The sequence below is a fragment of the Ochotona curzoniae genome, unplaced genomic scaffold (assembly GCF_017591425.1).
Source record: "Ochotona curzoniae isolate NIBS_2020 unplaced genomic scaffold, NIBS_Ocur_1.0 scaffold_2476, whole genome shotgun sequence".
Lineage (NCBI taxonomy): Eukaryota > Metazoa > Chordata > Mammalia > Lagomorpha > Ochotonidae > Ochotona > Ochotona curzoniae.
Window position 1 is genome coordinate 1,090,459 of NW_024467095.1, and position 24,697 is coordinate 1,115,155.

The 24,697-nt window shown below is 62.5% G+C and overlaps 1 protein-coding gene across 3 annotated transcripts; it reads right to left on the reverse strand.

Moving 5' to 3' along the window:
- Positions 1–969: 969 nt before the first annotated feature.
- FLNC (filamin C) lies at positions 970–24,366 on the reverse strand. 3 transcript variants are annotated; one of them, XM_041001971.1, is made up of 48 exons: positions 23,807–24,366; positions 19,990–20,238; positions 18,739–18,836; positions 18,462–18,612; positions 18,225–18,343; positions 17,964–18,041; positions 17,674–17,836; positions 17,363–17,563; positions 16,463–16,600; positions 16,052–16,178; positions 15,759–15,895; positions 15,453–15,646; positions 15,243–15,356; positions 14,640–14,783; positions 14,311–14,434; positions 14,060–14,220; positions 13,796–13,886; positions 13,518–13,687; positions 13,219–13,336; positions 12,859–13,121; positions 11,984–12,581; positions 11,344–11,517; positions 11,103–11,265; positions 10,774–10,934; positions 9,697–9,864; positions 9,500–9,623; positions 8,997–9,153; positions 8,709–8,898; positions 8,518–8,541; positions 8,148–8,395; positions 7,790–7,879; positions 7,375–7,474; positions 6,941–7,081; positions 6,563–6,691; positions 6,291–6,464; positions 5,662–5,823; positions 5,381–5,584; positions 4,798–4,950; positions 4,586–4,708; positions 4,225–4,467; positions 3,789–4,058; positions 3,542–3,679; positions 3,219–3,334; positions 2,867–2,999; positions 2,588–2,764; positions 2,261–2,479; positions 1,423–1,632; positions 970–1,291 (listed from the first exon to the last, which is right to left on the reverse strand). In XM_041001971.1, the coding sequence occupies exons 1-48, from the start codon at positions 24,159–24,161 to the stop codon at positions 1,104–1,106; spliced, it is 8,172 nt and encodes a 2,723-aa protein (XP_040857905.1). In that variant the 5' UTR covers positions 24,162–24,366; the 3' UTR covers positions 970–1,103. The 3 variants fall into 3 exon arrangements, with proteins under 3 accessions (XP_040857905.1, XP_040857906.1, XP_040857907.1); XM_041001972.1 differs by lacking the exon at positions 7,790–7,879; XM_041001973.1 differs by lacking the exons at positions 4,225–4,467; positions 7,790–7,879; positions 8,518–8,541 and having other exon boundaries at positions 1,034–1,291; positions 23,807–24,228.
- Between the last annotated feature and the right edge of the window lie 331 nt (positions 24,367–24,697).

The window sequence follows — 24,697 nt, forward strand, 5'->3', positions numbered from 1 at the left end:
GTGGGGGCTGTGAGCTCCTGGGCTGTGGCCTGGAGCGACAGGGGTCCTCTGGAAAGGCCTCTGAGCTGCCCTGCGCAGTGGAACATAGCCCCTTCAACGGCAGTAGCTGCAGCGTGCAGGTGGACCGCAGGGAGCTGGCCAGGACCAAGGTGAGGCGTGCAAAACAGCTCCTCTTGCCTGTGGGGTGGAGAGCATTCCCGAGGCAGCACCCACTTCAGGTCCTAACTGGAACATCCCTGGGGCCAGGCAGAGCTGCCCCTGGCCTCTGGGACAGGCTCCAAAAGCCCCACCTGACTGGCCACCACCCCTCCTCCAACTCCACCCGACTGGCCATCACCCCTCCTTCAGCTCTCCGAACCCCAACTGAGCACGGCTTGGGCCTCAGACGGTGATTCAGCCTCTGGTCTCCAGGGTCAAGAGGCTGGAAAGTGGCCAGCACCCCACCCAGCCTCACCCCTGAGCGCACACCCGCAGGACGAGCCGAGCCTCTGCGACAGCCACACTTTATTTGGAGTTTTCCCACCAGGGCAGCTCCCAGATGAGCCACAAGACATGTGCAAAAAGTTCCCCCAGGAAGCTGGGCCTCGCAGTGTGTACAAAAAAGGCCCCTCATGGGGCACAGCTGTGCAACCGTAAAAAAAAAAAAAAGGAGAGAAATCAGTCCCCAGGGAGCTTGCCCGGGCAGAGTTACGTGGCTCGCAGCCAGTCCACGCATGGCTTGTCCGGGGCTGTTCTCTGATTGTACTTGCTTTTCCAAGTCTTCACAGAAGGGCAGGTGCAGTCCTTGGAGGCGGGGTCCCCACCCCAACTCCTCCCGAGGCCAGCAGTTGGTTTGAGGATGACTCTTCCCACACACACACACACACACACACACCAGCACCAGGCCTCCCACTGGCCTTGGCCCCAGTCTGTCCTTGGGCCACTGCCTTCTAGAGAGGGGGACCCATCTTGTTGAGGGACACAGCAGCGCTTCACTCACACCCCGCGTGGGTGCTGACGAGTCAGTCTGCCTGCGTGTGTGTGTGTGTGTGTGTGTGTGTGTATGCACGTGTGTCAGTCTGGCCGGAGGAGGGGGTGGAGGCTGGGGGAGGCACTTCTGGGGTTCAGGGCACGTTGACCTTGAAGGGGCTTCCAGGCACGCTCTCATCGCCCCACTTGACAATGAGGATGTAGTCCCCTTTCTCCTTGACAGTGTAGGTGACGTTGTACACCCGGTTCCCCATGTGCTTCACATATACCTCCTCGCAGGGGGTCTTGGGCCCGTGCACACCCACCATCATCATGTTGGTGCCTGGAGAGGAGGCAGAGGCAGACACATTTAACACCAGACCCTCTGTGGTGGCTTGCTCCCACTCTTCTACCGCCTGCCTCCCCCGATCCACCAAGGCGAGCCCACCCCAGGGGGACCCTGTCCAGGCTTGCCTGCTTTGCTGCAGTCTACGGTGAAGCAGTTTTTCTGGCCCACAAAGGCCTGGGACAGCCCAGGGCCCCGCGTCACCACCTTGCTGGCATCCGAGGAGAACTTGGGGACGGAGCTGTAGCTGGAGCCCCGGCTGGCCGATGACTTGGTCACGGTTTCCACCAAGACCGTGGATGTCTCGTGAAGGCTGTGGCCTCCAGACAGCCGGGGACCTGAGGGGCCGAGTGGGGTGGCCACGAGCCGATCAGAGGGGGCTTTCTGCCCTTCCCTAGGCAGTGGGCCCTCAGCTGACTGTGGCAGCTTCTCCCCACCCTGCCCGGAGGGGGCCTGACCGCCTGCCCACTTCCTGTCCTCGGCTCTGCATTCTAGGAGCAAATGCCATGCCAGAGCCATGCCCAAGGCACAACCCACTCTCCCCTTAGGTGTGGGAGCCCTGATGGCTCCTGTCTCACCCCTTCAGGCCCTGTCGGGCAACTCAGGTTAGCTGGCGGAGGAAGATGCTTTGCCATAGTAACACCCACCCAGGGGCTCCTTCAGGCAGCTTTGGCTAAACAGTCACTGTCCCTTGTTGGAAACAAGTGTAGGACAGCTGGGGGCAGTGAGTGGGGGAAGGTTCAACAGGGAGCCGCCACAGGTGAAAAAGCAAAAGAAGAGGCCTGGATTTATAAAGATCCTACAGGACTCCATGGAAGGTGTGCGGCGTACAGCCAGGCCCGCCTCTGTCATCAGCTACTTGCCAGCACTGTGGGAATGTGAAGGGCCACCAAAGCTGGGCAGGCTGGACTGGCTGCAGCATGGACTGGGTCAAGTGGACTTCCTTCAGCACTCTGGGGCACTCACCTGTGACCTTGGCCTTGAAGGGGCTGCCCACGATGTGCTGGGGGCCACCATACTTGATGGCAATGAGGTAGTTGCCAGGGGCCATAGGAGTGTACGTGACCACGTGGCCCTCAGGACACTCCCGACAGTCCAGCTGCACCTTGGAGGGGCCATCGATGGTGACAGATAAGGCTCCTGAGCCGGCACTCAGGGTGTTCACGATGAATTCTGACGACACGCCTGGGGGCCAGAGGGAGCAAGGCTGTGAGTCGGGGGGCGCTCAGCAAGCACAGGCCTTGCCTCCCCCAGGGCAAGGTCGAACAACACATCCCTGCAGCCTGCACTCACCGGTGGTGCCCCCCTCGAGGCCAGGACCATAGGCTGATACCAGGCCTGGGTCCCCAGCCTGACTCTGCTCTCCAACCCGGATCTTGAAGGGACTTCCAGGGATGTGGGCGCCATTGAACTTGACATCGATGGAGTGGACACCATTCTCATGGGGGATAAAGCGGATGGTGTGCTTGTCTGTGGGCAGAGAGAGTGGATGGGTGAGCCATCTCCTTCCTTGCCCCTCTCCACAGGGTCCTGTCCAGGAGAGGGCTGGCAGGGACGGGCCCATTGGCTCACCACTGTCCAGCTCAGACACGTAGCACTCCTCCACGGCCCCAGAGGGCGTGTGTACCCTGGCGTCAATCACACCCCGGGCACCATTCAGCTGCACTGCGAAGGATGCTGGCTGGTTCACCTTGAGTCCTGTTTCCTGCAAAGACCACGGAAGAATGCTCAGCGTCCTGGTTGGTCCCCGGTTGAAGCTGTCTTCTCTGCAGCCTGATGCAGCTCTCGCAGTCCTGTCAGCAACACTGGCCCCAGCCCCCAGCCCCGACTAGAGGCAGGGGCTGCCTCTCTCCAGTGCCATCTGTACAGCCATGCAGGGGTCTTAGCCAGCTGGTCCTCCCAAGGCCACTGCCAAGCCACACACCTGGAGGCTGGTGACAGTGAGACGGCGAGCATCATCCGAGAGGGAGGCCACAGGCACCACGAAGGGGCTGTCGGGGATATGTTCGTCGTTGAACTTGATGGAGACCTCGTAGTCACCTGGAGTGGATGGACCAGTTAGCAGAGGCCATGCCCGCCTCGGGCTGAATCCCCCTGGGGTTCTTCGGGTGGAAGGGGACAGGGCCAAGCAGGAATGGGGAACCCAGGCGATGGGGAAGCCTACAGTCCCAAGTATCTTCTGCCTGGCCAGTGAGCACAAACCCAGTCTGGAAGGTCAGACAGGCCCAGCTTCCCCGCTCCCCGCACCTGGTTCCTGGACCACGTAGGAGACGCCACAGGAGCCATCTTTGCGGTCCTCAAATGCGATCTCTGCCTTGCTGGGACCCTCCACAGCGATGGACAGGCCCCCGGCTCCTGCCTCGCGGGTCCAGATGCTGAACTCAGCTGGATGCAGGAAGGCAGGGCAGGAATGGGGCTTGAGCATCACTGCCCCTTACATTGGCCACCCAGACCCCAGCCCAGCTCCCGGCACCCCCTGGCCCAGGCCCCTCACCTGGCATGCCGGCCACACCTCGCTCTAGCCCTGTGCCTCCGGCCCGCACCTTGTGGGCTCCGCCTTCACCCAGGGGGCCTACGGTGAACTGAAAGGGGCTGCCAGGCACATGCTGCCCACGGTACTTGACGGTGACTGTGTGGGGCCCCATCTCCTGGGGCACGAAGCGCACGCTGTAGGCGCTGTCCTCTCCCTCGACAATTTCAGCAGCTTCCGTCTTGCCCGACGGGCTGGTCACTTGCGCGGTCATGTCCTGAGAACTGGCCTCACCTGCAGGGGTGGGGTGGGCAGAGGGGAATCACTGTGACTACGGGGCCATTCCCAGCCTCCCTGCTTTCTTATCCTCCAGACCAGGCCTGACCTGTCTCGGCTGGGGTATGGTGTAGTCCCTGGCCAATGTGACCCCATTTCCCAGCTGAGCTGGAGCCAGGCTCACCTTCCTGCTGCCGTGTGATGCTGCCGAAGGAGCCCAGCCTCTCCCGGCCCAGGAAGTCCCCGAAGACGGTGGGGAAGGGGTCCCCGCCGACCTGGGTGGACTCCTCCACTCGCACCTCGCGCTTGGTTTCACCACCACGTGTCTTGCTGATCTCCGTGCGCTCCGTGCGAGTGTATGTGTGGCTGCTGCGTGTGAAGGTGCGTGTCAGGCGCTCCTGGGCAGACACCATCTGGAACCAGTTGCCTGTTGGGAGGGGACAGATGACAGAAAGCCAGGGTGAGAGGAGTAGGGAGACCCAGGCCACCACCTGGCCTCTACAGCACCACCACTCTGACCCACCCAGGCCCTCCGCAGCGAGTACCTGGGATCTTGAGGTTGAGGTCACAGGTGCTACCGATGGTGGCAATGGACGGGGCCTGTCTGCGCCGCGTGATGCTCTCCTTCATGCGGCCCTCGCCAGTCACCTTCACTGTGAAGGGGCTTCCTGGAGTGGGAGGATGGGAGAGTCAGATCCCCCTCAGGTCACCACTGCCCTCATCCTGCACAGCCTTGATAAGTGCCCCTCGGCCTCACCTGGCACATGCTTGTCAGCAAACTTGATGTTGATGATGTATGTGCCAGGCTCGGTGGGACAGTAGGTGACTTTGCACGTGCCATCCTCCAGGTCCTCGCAGTTGATGTCCACCTTGCTGGGGCCTTCGATACTCAGTCCCAAGCCACCGTAACCTGGCAGAACAGGGAGGGGACATGTTGGCCTCATTCTGTGCCACCTATGCCTCCCTGCTCTCCCTGCCCCTAGCTGTAAGATCCACCCAGAATGGCATCTAGGGTGCCACAGCCAGTAAGGCAGAAGGCACAGTGGGAGGCGGAGGGGTGGGCCAAGTGCTGACCCAGGACAAGGGCCATGGGATAGGCAACCTAGAAAAAAGTCCCTAAGCCGGGCTTCTGGGATTTCCAGCAAGTGAAGGTGGGACTAACCCAGTGCAACCCTGGAAGCCCTCACTTGGGGACAGTCCCCTCCCATTGAAGGGCCAGGACTGTGAGTCCCATCAGTGAGTAAGCCCAGGCGTGGCTAGGGGATGCTGGGCAGGACAAGAGCTACCAATGGTGCCAGCTGAAAGGTGGGTCTTAAGGGAAGAAGGTGGGGAGAAAGTACCAGCATTCCGAGTGTCCACGATGAACTCAGCCACCTGGAAGGTCTGTCCCTCGGAGAGCCCCTTGCCCCAGACGCGCACCTTGCTGGCGTCACCGATCTCCGACGGCCCCACCAGGATCTTGAAGGGGCTGTTAGTGACGTGCTTGCCGCTCTTGCGCACACTCACCACATGCTCCCCCACCTCCTTGGGGGTGAAGGAGATTCCTGTGGGGAGGGAAGGCCGATCAGGAGGAGCGTGCCCCTCTAGGCCACCTCCCCACCTGGCCTGGCGCTCAGCTCACCAATGTGCCGGTTGGGCAGGCGCTTCAGCAGGCAGGGCTCCTCGTTGCCCGATGGGGCCCGGATGCTGGCAGTCAACTGGCTCAGGTCGCTCTCCGTGATCTTCAGGGACACATCCGTGGAGGTACCCACATTCAGCTGCGACGTCCTCATGGAGTCATCCCCTGTGACGGGGGGAGGGGCATGGGGATTTGTGACTCCAGGCGGGTTCTGCCCTCATGGGACTTGAGAAACCTGCCCCAGGCAGACCGTGCTGGACCGAATGCACTGGCAGCCGTGGAAGGCAGAGTCTGCATTCACTGAGGCCCCGCAATCCAGTAGATACCCAGATCCACCTGGGCTAAAATGGTGGCAGCTCTGAGCCTGTCTGAATCCAGCATCACCTGGTGTCGAGAACCCAAATGCTAGGCTGGGCCCTCCTGCTAAGTGAGCGGCTCAGCCTTGTGGGCGCAGGTCTTCTCGTCTGTCCACAGAATCCTTGACACCCCCACCCTCAAGGATAGCCTGAGGTTCTGCGAAGTGCAGAAGTGGCTTCCTGTCTGTGGCAGAGTCTGCAGGGTGCCTTGCATTTATTCCAGATGACCCAGCCAGGCCATGAACCTGTGTCTGCCTGCACACGTTTCCTCCCTACCTGTGATCTTGGCAGTGAAGGGGCTGCCTGGGATGTGCTTGTCATCGAAGCGTACGATGATGCTGTAGTCCCCGGGCGCTGTGGGCAGGTAGGACACGGTGCAGGTCCCGTCCTTATTGTCCTTACAAGTGATCTCTGCCTTGGAGGGGCCTTCCACGGCCAGTGACAGTCCCCCTGTAGAAGGAGATGAAGGTGAGGGTGAAAGTGGGGTTGAGATCCCAGATTCTGCCCCCAGTTCTGCACCCAACCCCCCGCAGCTCGCCTCCCCTCACCTTCCCCAGCATCTTTGGTGACGATAGTGAAGGTGGCTGGCTTGTTGACCGTGCCATGGCTCAGTCCTGGCCCGTAGGCACTGACATGACGGCTGTTGATGGCATCCACGTAGAACTGCAAGGGGCTCCCTGGGGGCAGGCAGATGGGGGTGCTAGATCAGCAGATATGTCCCAGCAGGCTCTCTGTTGAGAGCTCCAGCTTGGCCACGGAGGTCTGGCTCATGGAAGCCTGCCTCCCCTGGAACCTAAGTAAGGCTCCCCAGCACCTCCAGGGCATGTCCACAAACACTTGCTCAGGGGAGGGAGGCAGCATGGAAACCACCATGGTTCCTGTGCCATGCCCACTCTAGCCCTGGCACCCCGGCCAGCCCCACTCACCGGGAATGTGGTTGCCGTCGTACTTGATGCCCATGTGGTGCAGGCCTTTCTCGGTGGGCGCGTACCTCACCGTGATGGTGCCGTCCTTGTTGTCGGTGATGTTGGGCCGAGCTGTTTTCCCGGATGGCATGAGCACCTCCCCTATGGGGTAGACACAGTTACACGGGGGCTGGAGGGTGAGGTTGCCCTGCTTTCCTCTGCTGCCCCACCCTGTGCTCCTGGCTCTGCTTCTATCCCCAGAGGCCTATAGCAGTCAGTGGGGGCAGGGAGATGAAGCTGCCCCAGGGGTGCAAACAGCCCGAGCTCCAGCCTGTCCCCCCCCCAGCTTGCTGTGTGACACTGGCTAGCTCTCTCTGGCCTCTCTGGACACCCAGTTCTCATTGCCAGGGCCTAAAAGGGGTTCTCCCTCATGCCTAGGGTCCCCAGGACCCTACCTGTGAGCTCCCCTTTCTGCACGGTGAAGGGGATGACCAAGTTGAAGGGTCTCAGCATGGATTCCAAGGGCTCCACAGGCACCACTGGCTCCTCAGTGGCCTGCAGGGGTGGGGAGGTGAGGGCCGACAGTCACTGCCTGGGGGAGGGCCTTCAGAAACTTTACCCCAAGTCGTGACTCCACTTGCAGAGTGAAGGAAAGAGCAAGAGGCTTAAGGGGAAACAAGAACAGCCTGCTGCAGGGAAAGGTGGGCGCCGTGTCCCACGTGGGGCTCCCTGACTCCTGTCTCCTCCCCCAAGAGATCTCTCCCACCACCACCACTAAAACCAAGCCCCAGCCCCGTCTGCTGCGGAGAGACCGGAAGAAGAGATGAAGGCAGGCGAGAAGGAGGCTGCGCCAGCGGGAGGCGGCAGTACCCAGTGTGAGCCGGGCCGGGGAGGGGCGCCGGGCTGGCGCAGTGGCAGCACCTCGGAAGGCTCCTCCTCGGGAGGCAGGGGCTCACACGCCTGGGGAGGTAAGGCACGGGGAAGAGGCGAGGACGCAGACTGGGGCAGACTGGAAGTGCTCAGTGCTCAGCCCCACGCAGGGGCCAGACCAGAGCTGCTACACTCTGCCAGACTGGCGGGTGGGGGCGTTGCTCTCCCTTCCTCCCCAAGGGTCCCCCAGCACATACAGGGACAGCTTCTCCTGGGCTCCCGCGATGGCAGCTACGTGGGCCCCGGGTCCCGCCCCCGCAGCCCCCCAACCTGGCTCTGCCACCTCCGTGGGACTCACCAGCACGTGGAAGGGGCTGTTGGGGATGTGCTCGCCCCCGAAGCGAATGGTGATGACGTACTTGCCCGGCTCGGGCGCTGTATAGTAGATGTCAAAGGTACCATCATGGTTCTCCACCACGTCCACGTCGAGCTCTGCCCCGTCCGGGGTGGACACCGTGCACGTCACCTTCCCCTTGCCTGCTGCCTTGGCGTCCACCGTGATCACCGTCTCCTCTCCTATCTGGATGCGGGGACCCAGACAGGCACCTGCAGAGGGTGGAAGAGTCAGGTCAGGGCTTGTGGGTCCCTGTGCCCAGTTCTGGTCCCGTGCCCAGTTCCCGGCTGCCCCTGAGCACCTCAGCCCCTAGTAACAAGAGGAAGGGACTCACCCAGGCCGTGGCCTCCAATGGACACTGGAAATAAAGAAGAACGTGAGCACTGGGGGTGGGGGAGGGACGCGGGATGGGGAGGCGGGGGAGAGGCGTGGGGGCTGCCCTGGGTGTCAGGCCCGGGGGAGTCTGGAAGCACTCAAGGGGTAGGCGGTAGGCGGAGCATGGGGGGGCGCAGGGAAGGTGCCTACCTGTGACGAGGCACTTGCTGGCATCCCCAGTGGGCAGGGCGTGAATGCGGAAGGGAGAGTAGGGAATCTCATCGCCACCATACTTGATGGTGATGGTGTAGCGGCCGCTCATGTCCGGCACGTAGGACACAGTGTAGGTGCCATCCCCATTGTCCCGGATGTTGGCTTTCTTGGGTTTACCCTCTGGGTCCTGGTGTTGGGACGGGGAGAAGCAGACAGCAGTCAGCTCTCACCTGTGCTGCCATGGCCTGCCCAGGGGGTGAGAGGGCGGGCCGTGTGTCCACCCACCAGGATCTGGACGGTGAGCAGCCCCTCCCCGGCATCCCGAGCGTCGATGGTGAACTCCACGGGCAGGCTGGCTGGGATGCCAGAGGCGTTGAGGCCAGGGCCACTGGCCCGCACCTTGCTGGCATCGTGGGCAGGCAGCACCTTGATCTTGAAGGGGCTGGGGAAGGTGGCAGAGAAGATGGACTATTAGCTATTAGCTGGAGTGTGGACTCCCTGTATGCCAGCCTGGAGCCCTCCCAAGTGGGTTCATGCAGAGGGAGGACTCTATGGGAAATTCCATTCCTTAGGGCCAGACCACACCCCGAGTCTTCCGGGGACCCCGAGCTGTAGCCTGAGCACTGTTTCTCCATCCCCATGGAGACCCCGTGGGGAGGCCAGGAGCCCAGGGGAGGAGCCGGATGGGGCACAGGGAGGCTCAGGTAGTGGACAGGGCCCCCTCCCCAGGCCCCCACAGTGACTCCAGCGCCCAGCCACAGAGCTGGGAACCCAAGGCAGGGTCTCACCTGCGTGGTACCTCCTGGTCAGCGTACTTGACGGCTACCGTGTAGGGTCCGTCTGTGGCGGGGGTGTAGTGGACAGTGTGGGTGCCATCCCCATTGTCACGCACCTCCACAGGCTCAGCCACACCTAGTCAGGACGAATGGGGTCAGCAGGGCCTTCTGGTATTCAACACCGCCCCATTGCCTCACACGGCCTGTACCTGTGGGTCCCAGCACCGCCACCTGCAGGGGGGCCCGGCCAGCTTGACTGCAGTCCACGGTGAAGGTCTGGGGTACCCGGGCCCGGACGCCAGCTCCCAGTCCCGGCCCCGAACACTTCACCTTCCCAGGGTCCACCACGTCCTTCACTGGGACACGGAATGGGCTTCCTGCAAGGAGAAAGACTTCAGCTCCCATTCACCTGCTGGGATGGGGGCCTGGCACCGAGGAAGCCCCCCTGCCTGCGAGAGGCCCGCAGCACTGGGGAGTCTGCTGAAAACACGCAGACAAGAACCAGTGAACATGGCTGCACACAGAGGCTGGGCAAAACTCTTGCATTTGGGTCAGGTTAAACCTCCCATTGGCTGAGGTTAAACCTTCCTGAATGAAGAAATTACTAAAAGTGGAATATTTGTTTAAAAAATTAAACACAGGCAGGTTAAGCCGGAGTCTGCAGTGCGAACATCCCACACGGGCGTTGCTTCAAGTCCCGGGTGCTCCATTTCCAATCTGGCTCCCTGCTAACACCTGGCCTGGGAAAGCAGTCGAGGACGGCCCTTGTGCTGCCGGAAGCTCCTGGCTTCAGCCTGGCCCAGCCCTGAGCATGGTGGCCATCTGAGGAGTGACCACTAGATGGAAGATTTCTGCCTCTCCTTTTCTCTCTATAACTCTGCTTTCAAAGAAACAGATTTAAAAAAATACATGAGAAATATATAAAAGAAGACGTATTTTTGACGTTGTGGCTGATAGAGAAAACTTGGGCCTGCAGGAGTACAGTGGTGCCCTCTGCTGGCAAGGAGAACAAGTGGGCTAGACTGTCCCCAGACAGGCAGCAAGAATGGTCTGGGACTGTATCTGAGTGGCCAGCCCCACAGCAAGGGCAGCACGGCCTTGCACTCCAGGGAAGGGGCCTTTGGAAAGGAACTGGAGGAGCTGGCACCACCGCAGTCCTGCCTCCTGTCCTCCCTGCTGTAGGGTGCCCTGTCTGCCACGTTCCACCGCCAGCCATGCTCCGGCGCCTCCCCTCCTGGTGAAGCTGGCTGCCAGCCGCGGCCTGCCCCGAGCCCTCTGCTGCCCACCTGGGATGGGCCGCCCGCCAAAGGTGATGTTCACGTCGTAGTCCCCTGGGGCGAAGGGGATGTACTCCACAGTGCAGCTCCCATCCTTGTTGTCCTTACAGGACATCTTAGCTTCCGAGGGGCCCTCGATGGCCAGACCTAGGCCCCCGGTGCCTGCGCCCCTACAAGGAGAGGACAGTCTTCCCTCAACGGAGGGGAAGGGGCAAGGGCGGGGAAGGAAGTGGGGAGCAGAAGGAAGGGCTGGCCACAGGGGCTGACTTGCTGCTGATCAGATCCCCAAGAGAGGACGGGGTGAGGGTGGTCACAGCGTCAGGTCAGGGTCGGGATACCTGGTCTCCACTGTGAAGCGGTTGGCCTTGTTGACCAAGCCACCCTCCAGACCCGGCCCGAAGGCCCGCACACGGGTGGGGTCACAGCCCTCTGTCACGCCCACTCGGAAGGGGCTCCTGGGCACAGGCACGTCATCGTACAGGACCTCCACCAGATGCACACCTGGAAGCCAACGCCAGAGTCAGCCGCGGAGGGAATGGCACCCTCACTATCCCTGGCTGCCCCGAGCGGGCCTCTCACCTTCCTCATAGGCTGTGTATTGCACGCGGTAGGTGCCGTCACCATTGTCCGTCAGGTAGGTGTCCGTCTTAGCGCCCGAGGGGTTGAGGACTCGTGCCGTGATGTGGTTGCCCCCCGTGGCGGTCAGGGACCTTGCGTCCACAGTGAACTCAGTGGTCACCTCCCGCAGGACACCTGCATCCCAGAAGATGCGTGTTTAGCGTGGGACACGGGCAGCCTTCCCCGCCAAGACTCTGCAGCTGCTGGGCCAGGCAGGACCAGGGCACCCTCCCCTGGGAGCAGGAAGCCCTCGGCCACAACCCCAGCCCTCATTTCCCTCTCCATTCTGTCTCCACTGGGCACCCCAGGGGCCTTGAAAGTGGCGCCCCTCCTGGGAGCCCCATCTAGCCACCCTGCTTGACCTCTGGCAGCTGGCTACCCCCAAAGCTTCTCCCTCTGTTTGCTGGGGCAGGATGCTTAGCTTCTCTGGACAAGCAGGATCTCCCCAGAAATATATCCAGGGACAAATGCCACTTCCAGGCCCTGCTCTCATGTCTAGGCTCCTCCTTGTGGGGGGTATCTGGCCCCTAAGACTGCCTTGAGAACCCCTAGTCTACCCTGCTCGCCTCCTGCCCTCTGCGCCCCTGCCTCCCTCACTCACCATGTGGCTCCACTCCAGGCCCTGAGACCTTGACGCCGCTCGTGTCCACGGCAGGCTGCACGTGAACGCGGGTGGGGAATTTGGGCACAGGGTGGCCCCCATACTTGATGGTGATGGTGTAGGTGCCAGGGAAGGCGGGGCTGTAGGTGATGTGATAGGTTCCATCGGCGTTATTGTGGATCAGCACCTCAGCCTTGACCCCGGCGTCCGACAGGATCTCGATGGTCAGCTCGGCGTCCCCTGCCTCTGAGCAGTCCACCGTGAAGGAGGCTGCCTCGCCCGCCTTGCCGCGCTCCAGGCCGGGTCCACTGGCCCGCACCTTGCTGGGGTCGAACACGGGCCGCACGGTGGCCTTGAAAGGCGAGCCAGGGATGTGGGCCTCAGCAAACAGGATGTTGATGGTGTACTCGCCGGGCTCTGTGGGCAGGTAGCTGACGGCGCACGAGCCGTCGCCGTTATCCTGGCACTCGATCTTGGCCTCGCAGGGCCCCTCCACGGTCAGCCCCAGGCCACCTGTGCCGGCGCCCTTGGTGTCGATGGAGAATGGGGCAGGGGTGCCCACCAGCCCTCCTTTGAGACCAGGGCCGTAAGCACAGACCTAAGGGGGCGGAGGCAGGTGTGTCAGTTCTTGACGCCTGGTCCCTCCCAAGATCCCCGCCCCCTTGCCGACCAAGTCCAATGATTCTAGAAGGAGATGCAGATGTGGACAGGAGAAGCAATTTGTCCCAGGGGCAGGCTCTTTACAGCTAAATCATCGCCAAGACAAGTCCTGGGGTGGAAATGGCCTTGGCCCTGGGTTCTGTGCTGTACCCACCCCGGGTGCCTGAATCCCTTTGACGTCTGTCCCCGCGGCTCAGTCACAGCCCTGAACTCACCTTAGAGGGATCTGGGGGCAGGACACCTTCCACGGCAAAGGGGCTGCCAGGCACTGGGTGGCCGTCGTAGGTGATGTCCACCTTGTAGGGCCCCTCCTCAGGGGGCATGTAGCGCACCGCCTGGGCTTCGGCACCGCCCACAGCCTCCAGCTTGCAAGGGATGGGTCGGCGGGAAGGTGATGTCATGCGCACATCCAGCTGGCCCTGACCGCCAGCCCCACGCGTGTTCACGGAGAATGCCTGCTCCTGCCCCACAGCCACCTCTGCGGGCAGCACAAGGGTGGCCGTGAGCAGGGACCCCGGCTGAGCCCATCCCAACAGCCCCCACTCCCTCCTCAGGGCAGCTCCTGCCCCACTTACTGCTGTTGAGGCCTTGAACTTTTACTTTGCTGAGGTCCAGTGGAGGTGCCACGTTCACCACAAAGGGGCTCTTGGGGACAGGATCCCCACCATAGGTCACTGTCACTGCCATGTTGCCCTACAGGGTACAACGGGAGGTCAGAGCTGGGTGGCACCTGCACGTCCTATAGCAACCCCCTGGGGCTGAGGGGACCCTCCAAGAGGGATTCCTGGAGAGAGGATGGGAGGCAAGCGGGGGCCAGGGACCAGCTGAGGTTGGAGGAGGGACAGCCAGAGCCCCAGGCAGGCCCGGGACACACCTGCTGAACAGCAGTGTACTTGACGGTATAGGAGTAGTCGTGGTTGTCTATGATTTCAAAGTCCTTCACAGCCTCGCCCTTGGCTGCCCCAGCAAAGTGCACGTCCAGCTTAGCCTTGCCAGCTCCCTTGGTCAGCACCGTGAAGTGAGTGGGCTTGCCCACTTCCACACCTGGAGTGGGGTGGGGTGGGGGTGTCCAACCAGAGAACAGTGATGAGGGCCTGGTGGCTGCCTCAACCCCACTCCCCCCTGCCATGGCCTCTCTCCTTAGAGACCTACCCGTGCGATTCAGCCCAGGGCCCTCGGCCTTGACCTTGCTGGCATCATGGGATGGGTCCACCTTGATGTGGAAGGGGCTGGCAGGGATCTCCTATATGGGGAAGAGGCTCGGTCAGGACCCTGCAGAGAAACCACGTCCCCTATGCTGGTTCAGGATGGATGCCCCAGGGACATCACATGGATGAGGTGGCCTGGCACAGAGCCTCTGCCCCCCTCTGCCCTATGGCTTCATTTGGGAGCTGGGCAGGCTGAGGACCAGGGTACCTGGTTGGCAAACAGCACCATGATGGTGTAATGGCCAGCCCCGGGGGGTGTGTACTTGACAGTGAAGGTATCATTGTCGTTCTTGATGATATCAAAGTCAATGTCAGCCTCCGCCGGGCCCACCACGCCGGGAGCGCACTTGATGCCAATGCTCACGTCGCCTAAAGGACAGGCAGGCAGAGGCCATGAGTGCGTGCCCAGCCACCTCCTAGCCCACCCTGCCTCCCGCAGGGGACTCCCGGTCCTCGTACCTTGGCCAGCCTCGCTGCAGTCCACGGTGAAGTAGGTGGGCTCGTTGGCCTTGAGGCCAGTCTTCTCCACTCCAGGGCCGTACACCTTCACCCGTTCAGGGTGACTACCCTCCCCCACGTTCACCTGCAGGGAAGGGTCCGTGCTCAGCCTGGCCACTCCCTGCTCCAGGACTGCTCCCACTCAGTGACCCTTGCCTGAGGCTAGGACCCTGGCAGCCAGCTCCCCTCCCCACCCCAGTGGCAATAGTGGGAGGAGGGGGTGTTGAGGGCTTGGGACTCCCTTATGGTGCCTCTTGTCCAGCAGGCAGGGCAGGGCTTGTAGGGCGCACCCGGAAGGGACTCTTGGGCACATTGACGCCGCCCCAGGAGATGATGATGGTGTGCTTGATGGGCTTGGTGGGCACGTAGGAGCAGCGGAAGGTGCCGTCGCCATTGGGGATCACCTTGATGTCAATGGGGCAGCCGTCGGCGTCCTGTAAGCATCAGCAGCCAGCAAGGTGTTAGCAGTGGTCTTTCAGAGCACCCCGCAGCGCCCTCTGCTGGCCACGGCTGGGCAGGGCGCCTGTGCTTTTCCCACCCCAGGGACCTGATGCGGATCAGGTTACAAGAGCCCAGGGCCAGATGCTCCCATGTCTAGGGCCTACCCTGGGAGCCAGGAGACCCAGCCCGAGGCTGTGTCTGTGGGGGTGGGCCACCTTCTAGGATCCTCGAACACTCGTCCACTTCTCAGGGGACATCAAACACCAGACTGAGCATCTCGTTAACATCTTAGTTATCAAATCAGGTGCACCTTACAAAAAGGCGTTTACCCTAAGAAAACATTTCCGGTTGTCCCCAGATCTTCCAGTCCTGCCTGACTTTCTGTGATGCTATTACAACTGCCCACCCCGCAGGGGTTAGTGAGGGGCGGCAGAGGCCAGGCCATGTCCCACCTGGGCATAAAGCTTCAGGTCTCCCTTGCCAGCAGCACGGGCATCGATGGTGAACTCGGCGGGCTTATCCACGATGCAGCCAGTGGGCTCCAGGCCAGGGCCAAAGGCCTTCACCTATGAAGTGGAGGAAGGAAAGAGAGAGCGGGGTTAGAGACTGGGGGTGATCAGCCAGCCCCCAGGCTAGGATAGCCTGCAGGAGCAGGGCCATACCTTATCCGGAAAGCAGTCAGGTGGGGCTGGCTGGATGTGGGCGATGAAGGGTGAGTCACGGATGTCTTCGTCGTCACAGATGACATGCACGGCGTACTCCCCGGGCTCCGTGGGCCAGTACCGCACGTCACAGGAGCCGTCCCCCTTGTCATCACACTCAATCTTGGCTTGTGATGGCCCCTCAATGGAGAAGCCTGGGGGTGTAAGGTAGGAGGAGGTGAGTGGACACACAGAAGGCAACCTGAACATTGAGAAAGTCCCCCAACCCCCGTCAAGTCCCACCTGCTGCCACAGCTCACCACTTACCCAGTGTCCCCACCTCTGTACCAATGGCCTCCACCACAAAGTCGGCTGACTTGCCCACCTGGCCGGTCTCCAAACCAGGCCCCCAGGCCCGAACCTTCTGTGTCCCTGCCTCAGGGCTCACCTGGACTTCAAAGGGGCTGGAGACCCCAAGAGGAGCTGGTATTAGTACTGGGAAGGGTCCCTACCCACTCCCATTCCATAGCACACGCACACACACCCTCCTCAGTGTCCCCACCCTTCCTCTCCCGCTGGGATGGCCTGGACACAAAGGGGTGGGGTGGGGAAGTGCTCACCTGCGGGGGATGGCGTAGCCGCCCCACGTGATGGTCACTACGTACTTTCCAGGTACCACAGGGTAGTATTCGCACTCAAACACACCGTCCCCGGCCTCTCGCACTTTGACCGGCTCCTCTGTACCCTCTGCGGGAAGTGGGAGCAGGGAGGATGGAAGCCAGAATTCTGTCAGCCCCTTTGGAACAGTGTCCCGGGGGAAGGGACATTGTCCCTGGATGTCAACTTGGTGCTTAACAGCCCAGAGCAGTGTTGGGGGGAAGCCGGGTAGGGGAGCCTCAATCAGCCTGCTAACTGTCCTCAGGGATCAGGCCCTGCCCCATCCCGCCACATCAGGTCACACCCTCCCCCCACCCTGTGCTGCCTCTCCCTGCACCATGCCCCTTCCCTTCCCCCAGGCCCCTGGTACTCACTTGGCCCCTTGACCGTGACCTTGAGCTCTCCGCTGCCAGCACCCTTGGTGAACACCTTGAAGTCCGCCACCTCTTTCACGCGTACACCCTTAGGCTGCAGGCCCCGCCCAGTAGCCCGGCAGGCGTTAGGATTACAGGCTGTAGGAGGGAAGTGGGGAGGAAAAAAGAGGTAAGGGGGTGTCGGAGGGGGCGGGCCTCAGCCTGTTCTGGACACTTCCTCTGATCCCCCACACAATGGGGCTGCTGGCTGTACTGGGCAGGGACCTGGTTTCCAGAAAACTTTTCCCGCTGGGTTTCTCCCAGCCTTGCACTTGTGGGCTGGGAGCGGGCTGAGAGCAACACGGAAGGCCCTGATCCACACCCGAGAGCTCATTCAGCCAGGCACCCAGGCCGTCCAGTGTAGTCACCCTGGGAGTGAAGTGCATCCAGAACAAGAGCTGTTCTGTCCCGTACACAGGCAGGCCAAGGACCTCAGCCTAGGGCGCAAGAGCAGGGCCTCAGCCTGGCATGGAGCCCATGTGAGTGCCACCAAGCAGGCAGCCCCTCTGGGCATGCCACAGAAAATAAGGCCAGAGCTGGCCAGAGCTCACCGAGTGTGTCCTTATCTCACACATGGTCTTGTCACTTCCCCTCTGACCCCTTCACGGTGGTGGCCCCTATCTGCCACCCTTCCTCATGGCTTCTGCACCCTCTTCTCACTGGGCCCAGCTACCTTGGGCTGGGCAGGTGCACACGGTGGGGTTGCAGTGTGCGCAGACCCCTTCCTTGGCTGCCCCCACCCCCGGAGCCTGCGGATGTAATGCTTCACAGCCTGTAAGTCCTTGGACGCAGGGATGTGCCTGCCAATGCTCCCAGCCCAAGGTGACGGCGAGGGATGAAGGAATGGAGGTGAGCCCTCACCTTCTGCCACGTGGACGGGGAAAGGGCTGCGGGTGATGGGTGCACCAGCAAAGGCCACATGCACCGTGTGCGGCCCCTCCATCACTGGCCTGTAGGTGCAGCGGAAAGTGTTGTCGCCCTTGTCCTCCAGGGCCACTTCCACGGTGTCCCGTCGGCCCTGGGGGTCCACGATCACCACGGCGACATCGCCCGTGCCCGCCCCTGTCATGGGCAAAGGCAGTCCATGTCCCCGGCTCCAGTGACACCCTGGTCCTGCAACCACCCAGCTTGCCTTCCCGGCTCCAGCTCCTGCCTGCCACCAGCACCCTTACCTGCAGTGTAGATGTCGAAGTAGGTGGGCTTGTTGGCCACGTTGCCCACAGGTTCCAGGCCAGGGCCACGGGCCGAGACCTTGTTGGCATCCCCTTGGGCCATGGCCACATTTACCTCGAAGGGGCTGCGCTCGATGTTCTGGCCGGCAAAGAGGACAGTCACCTGCGATCAGGGTCACACATGAGCTTCCCGGACACAGCAATGGTGATGGGAAGGGGTGTGGACAGGGAGCAGAGTCCTTTGGCCAGAGCTGCGCAGCAGGAAGGGCAGGGTGTTCTATCGGACATACCTTGTGCAACCCAGCGACCTTGGGCACATAGGAGACAGCATAGGTGCGGTCTTTGTCATTGTTGGGAACCACCTTGGCCTGTCGGAAGGGGGACAGTTGGAGCACCACGGTGGTCGTAGCCCTTCCTGACCCCCGCAGCATGCTGCTGACTGGCCTTCACAGCATGGTGAGTGGCTCCAACAGCCACCTTGAGGCCTTTCCTGAGCAAGGGCGGCAGTGGGAAGGGTACCGATCCCATGACTCCCCCAGGCTTCGCCCTACCTCCTCCGTGTGACCCTCTGGGTCCTCAATGTAGACCAGCACCTCGCCTAAGCCAGCATCCACGGTCTGCACGGTGAAGTGGGCAGGCTGCAGCACGGTGTTGCCCTGGGGCTCGATGCCTGACGGGCAGAAGTGGAGCCAGGTCACCCAGAGCACTCCCCTGCGCCCCTACACACACACCCACACAAACACGCGGGACCGGCCTTACGGGGCTGGCCAGGGGAGGGTGGCACGTACCAGGCCCATAGGCAATGGCCTTCTTGGGGTTCAGCTGCTTGGAGCGGACGGGGGCCCCAGGTTTGAGTTTGGCTTTGGGGAACTGGGACAGGTAGGTCATGACGGAGTGCTCATCCACGTTGGGGTCCACAATTTCCTCTGGGGCAATCACCTGTCACATGTCAGGGAAATAGTTCATAAGGAGGAAGGGGACTTCTTGAACCAGGTACCCCAGAAACCCGATCTCTCCCTTCCCACCAACCGCCTGTGCCCCACAGCACCCCCTCCGTGAGCACACCTGGGGTACTCCGAGCCAGTCGTCAGCCTGCTGCATAGCTTCTCGGGCATTCTGCACGGGCTGGTTGGGGTCCCAGGCCTCCCAGTCTGGGCAGAGACCTGCAAAGATGCAGCGGGAGAGGGTGGTGAGGGGCAGGCTGCTCAGCTAGAGCCTGGAGCAACTATTCTTCCCACTTCCTCAGCAGATGGCGGGGGTGGAGGCTCACACCCCTTTCCAATCAGCTCCAACCCTGGATGGACCAGGTTCCTGCTGTTACCGCCCACTGCTGCATCCACCAGCTGATCCACCAGTGGGCAAGCAGAGGCACCAACAATGAGGCCTTTCTGCCTTGGCTCATGCAAGCTGGCACCAGCCCTATCAGCCAGCCTCCTATCTGCCCTGGCCCCTGGACACCGACCCCCCAGGATAGCACTGCCCCCTCTCCACTCCTAGCAGACTGCTCTTCTCCTGTTCAAGGGTGCACAGAGCTCAGGGTCCCTGCCCCACAGAGGCCTCATCCTCCAGAAGTCCCAGTGCTCTAAGCCCTTCTCACGCCAAGCCTGGGGACACAAGGGCTACCTCTCTCTGTCTACCTGGGGAAACTGAGGCATGGAAGGACCTCCTCTTGGTGGAAAGGATGAGTTCTTCGCCACAGCTGTCGAGAGCCTAGCCTCGGGAAGAACACAAGGCAGGCCCGAGGCCCTCCCAAAGGGGGGTGCATGGTGGAAGTGTGCCCTGTCCAGCTGTCAGCACTGGAAAGGGGAGGTGCCATGCCTCGATGGGGAGGGGGTGGCTGAAAGGGTGGAATCCGTGACTGGCTGGAGCAGCTGAGCTCATTGCTGGCAGCCTGCTGACCGACCGCAGGCAATAGTTCAGCAGCTGGGAATGCCTCCCAGGCAACATGCACCCCTCTCTTCCCTTTCCCTCCAGGCTCTGCTCCCTGGCTGACCCCACATGGAGGGTCAGAAAGGGAACTGGATCTGGCAGGGGTGTGGGCAGTGATGGGGGTGAGGGGTTTTGCCTGCACTGCCTTGGTCTAGTCCCTACCTCATCACGTCAGAGACTGCAGCCAGAGAGTGGCAGGGCTGGGTCACACCAATCTCATCCTGAGCCTCAATCCTTTCTCCAAGATGCTCCCGGCGCATTCTCAAGCGTCTTGCTCAAGAGGCCCTCCCCCCTAGGGCCGGAATGGGGCCCCGGCACTCAGAGGGCTCATGCCTGCTTGTCCCTCCAGACCAGGGCGCGCTCTGATGTGCCCACCAGCCCACTCACCAGGAGCGCAGTTGTCCACCAGGGCGCCCAGGGCTTTGCCGTCCTGCCAGTCTCGGTTGAAGTTGGTGATGGGCAGCTGGGGCACCTTGTTCTGGATCCAGCCCAGCAGGCGCTGCTTGGGTGTCTGTTTGCGGGCATCCTCGTCGTCCTCATCCTCCCACATGGGCATGGAGATGGAGTAGTGCAGGATCAACGTCCAGATGAGCCCCAGAATGAGCTTCAGGTTTCCATCCACAATGGCCTTGCTATCTGCAGGGCATGGCAGGTAACCCACTCAGGATGGCCCACTCTCCCCCACCTACAGCCTGGTCCTGCCCTCGGAGCCCCCGCCCCCTCACACATCACCTGCTCGGACACCAAGTCCTCTAGGGTGCAGCTTCCCTCGCTGAGTCTGTCTCCTGTACCTTACCGAGCTGCATGGACCACACAACCAGCTTCACGGGTTTGAGAGTAAGGACGGATCGGCCTACCCATGAAGCCACCGCCACAGCAAGACTCAGGCATATCCACCACCCCTTTATAATGCCTTCCCGCCCCTCACTCTGCACGCCAAGCGGGATCACAGACCAGAAGCCTTTCTCGTATGGGTCTGGCTTCTGCCCTAGACTGGGTCTCCTCTTGCTTTCTCGCTGAGCACCTACAACTTGGTAGGGTCACCTCCATAAATACCAATTGGATGAATATTTTAAAAGCTATAATTGGGGAGGTGGGGGGAGATGAGGCAGGTTCCGCCTGGACTATGCCAGACGCTGGAAAGGCCTTTTGGAACAGAGCTGTTCTGGGGAGGAGGAGGGAGCTTGGGAGTGCCATTGTCACCCATGCAGAACGCTGACTCACAAGCCAAGACATCTTGCACTTGTCCCTGTGAGGCAGGCTAAGGGGTTAGGGTTAGGGTTAAGGGGCCTCACTCCCCTTCTTAACAGTCCCAGAGGGTGGGGCCAGAGGGCAGTCCTTTGGAACCAGCCCTTTTGCAAAGGACAAGGCCTGCCTGGAGCCTGCCCCTAGGAGGCCGGGAGGGGACAGAGGACAAGCCATGTTTACTGAGGTTGCCTGGGAGATGGGAGAGGGTGGGGCCCAGGCTCCCCCCTTACAACACAGCTTTTCCTCTCTGCTTCTCCAGGTCTTGGGCAAGGGTGTCTGTTAGGAGACCAAAGGGTTGGGGGAACTCGGGCAGCGTCCCCCACCTGCCAGGGAGGGATGTGTGCCATGTGCGTTTGCCTGGCCCAGGGCCCTGGGGCTCCCCTCTCCCCCTCACGATTCATCCTTCCTTCCCCCCAGCCCGCCCCTTTCCCCTGGCTCCTCAGCAGCACAATGGCTTGGCAGCTCTCAGATTCCATGACACACCCGCTGTAGGCCCCCTGGTGCTGCAGGCTTTCCTGCTCTCTCTCTCTCTCTCTCTCTCTCTCTCTCTCACACACACACACACAGAGGCCCCATAACTTTCACATAGGCTGATGCCACGGGTGCCCCTGATGACCTTCAGCCTTTGCCACTGAGCCGGACGCCCCCTGAGAAAGGCCTCTGGCCAAGGGCAAACCAGCCCCTGGGAGGCAGCTCTGGAGGGAGGAAAGGGGGCTTGTTTGTGGGTGAGGGGGCGTCAGTTGTATCTGCTGCAGCCACAGCTTACTCCCCAGCACCTGGCCCTGGGCCAGCCAGCAAGTGGTCTGGGCTTGAGCACAGAGTCCTGCTCTGGGAGCAATGACCTTCCTCCTTCTGCCCCCACCAAAGGCCAGGCAGAGGGGAGCTCAACCAATGGAGCTGCTGCTTCTCCCTGAGCAGCCAGGTACCCCCTCTCCCTGTTGGGGGTACCCCCAAAGGGGTGGCAGGGGCCCCAGAGCAAGCCCCAGAGGCCACCCTAGGCCTCCAGTGGGGAGGAAAGAGGGCTGGGCTGAGAGAGAGAACGGGACAGCTGCTGTCCCCCACAGCCCCTCCCTCTGCTCTTGGCTCCAGGAGGACTAGCAACTGGGGAACAGCTGCGGGACAGAGCCCCTGCTAGGCCCCTTTGTTCGGAGGGGCTTGGGGGGGCAGTGGGGGCCTGCACAGGGCTGCCTGGGACGGTAATGGGGGTAGGGGAGGGCGCAGGGCTCCTTTAAGCTCAGCCTCCCATCCCAGTTCCTAGCTCCCTACCCTAGGCGACCCTCGCTTCCCTTCTCCCGGAAACAGAAGGGGGAGGGGGTCTTGTTGACCCCTCCCAGGTGTCCAGATGCTGGATTTTGGTTCCTGAGACAATGCAGGGGCGGGGAGGGGAAGGGTGGTGGTGGAGGGGGAGTGGCAACCCCCAGGACAGCCCCTTCCCACACTAAACCTGGGGCAGGGGTGAGGGTGAGGGGAGTTGCGGGCAGCAGTTGAACTGCTGGCAGCTTATCTCATCATGGAGCCAGCCACTTGGCCCACATGGGGCGGGCTCCCCGCTCCCCTTCCTCTCTGGGAACTTCCCACTCGCCACCCTCCAACCAGAGCTGACTTTTCCCCCCTCTGCTTTGAGCTGGCCCCTCAAAGCTGCGAGCCAAGTCCCTCTCCGCCCACCCCCTACTTCCAGGATGGGCTGAGGGAGGGGAGAGGTAGGCAGGGAAAGGAGCAGGCCTGGACAGGGGCCCGAGCCCCCTGCAGCCAGCAGGGGAGGGGGAGCGGCTGGCTAGCACGTTCCGCAGAGTCCCTTGGAGACCCCCCTAGGGACAGGCTGTCCTGCTGCCTGTCAGATACTAGCAGGGTACCTGCTCCCCAAGCTGCCCCAGGCCTGGCTACACACACACACACACACACACACACCAGCGCCCCGCCCCCACCCCCTGCCCTCAGGCTTGTCCTTCTGGAAAGCTCAGAGACATCTGCTGTGTCACGGAGACAGGGCTATTTCCAGGCCGGGCAGGCGGCTGCTCAGGGCAGGTGGGGGAGGGAGGGGGTTACAGGGGAGGCAGTATTGGGACCGGCGAGGTGAGGCCCAGGGAGGGCACCGCACTTGGGGTGAAGCGCCCCCACCCCCGCTGACCTCAGTTGCTAATTCAGGAGGCCTGGAGATGGCCCTGTGGGGAGAGCGGGGTTGGACAGACACATGTCCACTTGTGCCGGGCTAGCCTGTGTGTGTACTGGGGACCCACCTGGCCCTGTGTGGAGTTCCCCTTCCCAGGGCTCCTGGGCTAGGTGCCTTTTGCTGTGCCAGGGGCCAGACAGGGCTGGGGGGGGGGTCCCTCAGGCCTGCGGGGCGACATGCCTCCCCCACCCCCACCCTCACTGACACACCTTCCAAATCTGGTTAGGCTCAGAGACTTCCTCCCTTCCACAGGCCCTTCCCTCCCCCAGCTCGCAGACGCCCGACCCTTCAGCCCAGCCAATCCCCGGCTCAGGGTGGGCTGGGGCAGGGCCCACTCCCCAGCAGGCAGCAGCTCGGCCGGGAGGGCAGGCAGGGGTTAAGGCTTCCCAGCCCTTGCCCCGTGCCTTTTTAGGTTTCCGAGTGCTGAGCCCTGGAGCTGCTGCGAGCGCGCCTCCCGCCGCTCTCCGGGCGGAGACCTGGCCCCAGCCTGCCCCTGGCCCTGCGCAGGGGGCTGGAAGCCATTAGCTGTGAGCACGAGGGCCGCCGCCCCCCTAGCCATCCATCGGGAGCCCCGGCCCTGTCCTCTCCAGGCTGGAGAGAGTGCGCGTGAGGCGCCCGTGACCCGCGCCGATCCGCGTCGGTGAGGTCTAGCCCCATCCTCCCCCTTAGATCCTCGCCCGGGGCACCCCCAAAAGGAGTGCGGACACCAGACAGCCGCGCGCGGCCTCGGGGCAGCCCTCCCCCGCTCCCCACGCCTGTGCCCGGGTGGCCCGCACTGGCACTGACCGATGGACACGAGCTTGATGTGCTCGCGCTCCAGGAACTCGAGGGCTACGGACACGTTCTCCAGCTTCATCTGGCGGAAATTGGGGCGCGGGTGGAACTTGCGGTACATGCGCTTCTGGCTGAGCACCTCCAGCAGCGCGATGAGCCGCAGCCCGTCGCTGAGGTCGCGCTGCAAGTCCGTGAGCCGCTTGCCCACACACTTGAGGTGCTCGTTGCACCAGCGCGTGAAAGTGTTCTGCTGGATCTTTTTCCACGGCGCGTCCTCCGCTAGGTCCTTCTCGGTGGACGGCATCTCGTCCGCCTCGTCGCCCAGGCCGAAGCCGGCGGGGTCGGCGTAGCCGCTGTTGTTCATCATGCTGGCTGCTGCGCGGGGCGCTGTCGTCGGGGCGCGCGGTGCGGGAGGGCGATTGTCGTCTGGGCTCTGTCCGGCGCTGCGGATCTCTCCAAGTTCTCGGACGGCCTGGCTCGATGGGGGACTTTGGCGGGGACTCGGGCTGCTGGGCCTCTCTCCCTCTTTCTGCGTCTCTCCCTCCGGGGGCAGAGCGGTACTGGCGAAGTGCAGGCCAGGCCGGACGGGGGGTTTAAGAAGCCCCCGGGGCCGCCGCCCCCACCTCCCTCGCCAGCGGCTCGCCCGCGGCCCCCGCTCCACGTCAGAGCGCCGGCCTCCCAGGAATGCCGCCCGCGCCGCGGCGGGGGCCGCCCCGGCCCCGCAGCCCCGCCTCCGCCCCGCACCGCCCCTCGGCCCACGGGAGGGGGCGGGACGGCGGCGCTGGGCCCGAGCCCCCTCCCCTAGCCCCGGCTCCAGCCAGGGACTTGAAGAGACAAATGGGGATGCTGAGGCCTGGTGTGGATCGAAGAATCTGGACGGGTTGCTTGGCAGGGGGCGGACTG

What these genes read in the sequence shown, in the direction of transcription:
- FLNC (XM_041001971.1), bottom strand. Translation starts at nt 24,161, where the DNA reads ATGATGAACAACAGCGGCTACGCCGACCCCGCCGGCTTCGGCCTGGGC. An exon ending in CAGCAAGTGCCTCGTCACAG is followed by an intron (nt 8,542 to 8,708) that starts GTAGGCACCTTC and finishes CTTTATTTCCAG; the next exon opens with TGTCCATTGGAGGCCACGGC. An exon ending in CGTGGACACTCGGAATGCTG is followed by an intron (nt 4,951 to 5,380) that starts GTACTTTCTCCC and finishes CTGTTCTGCCAG; the next exon opens with GTTACGGTGGCTTGGGACTG.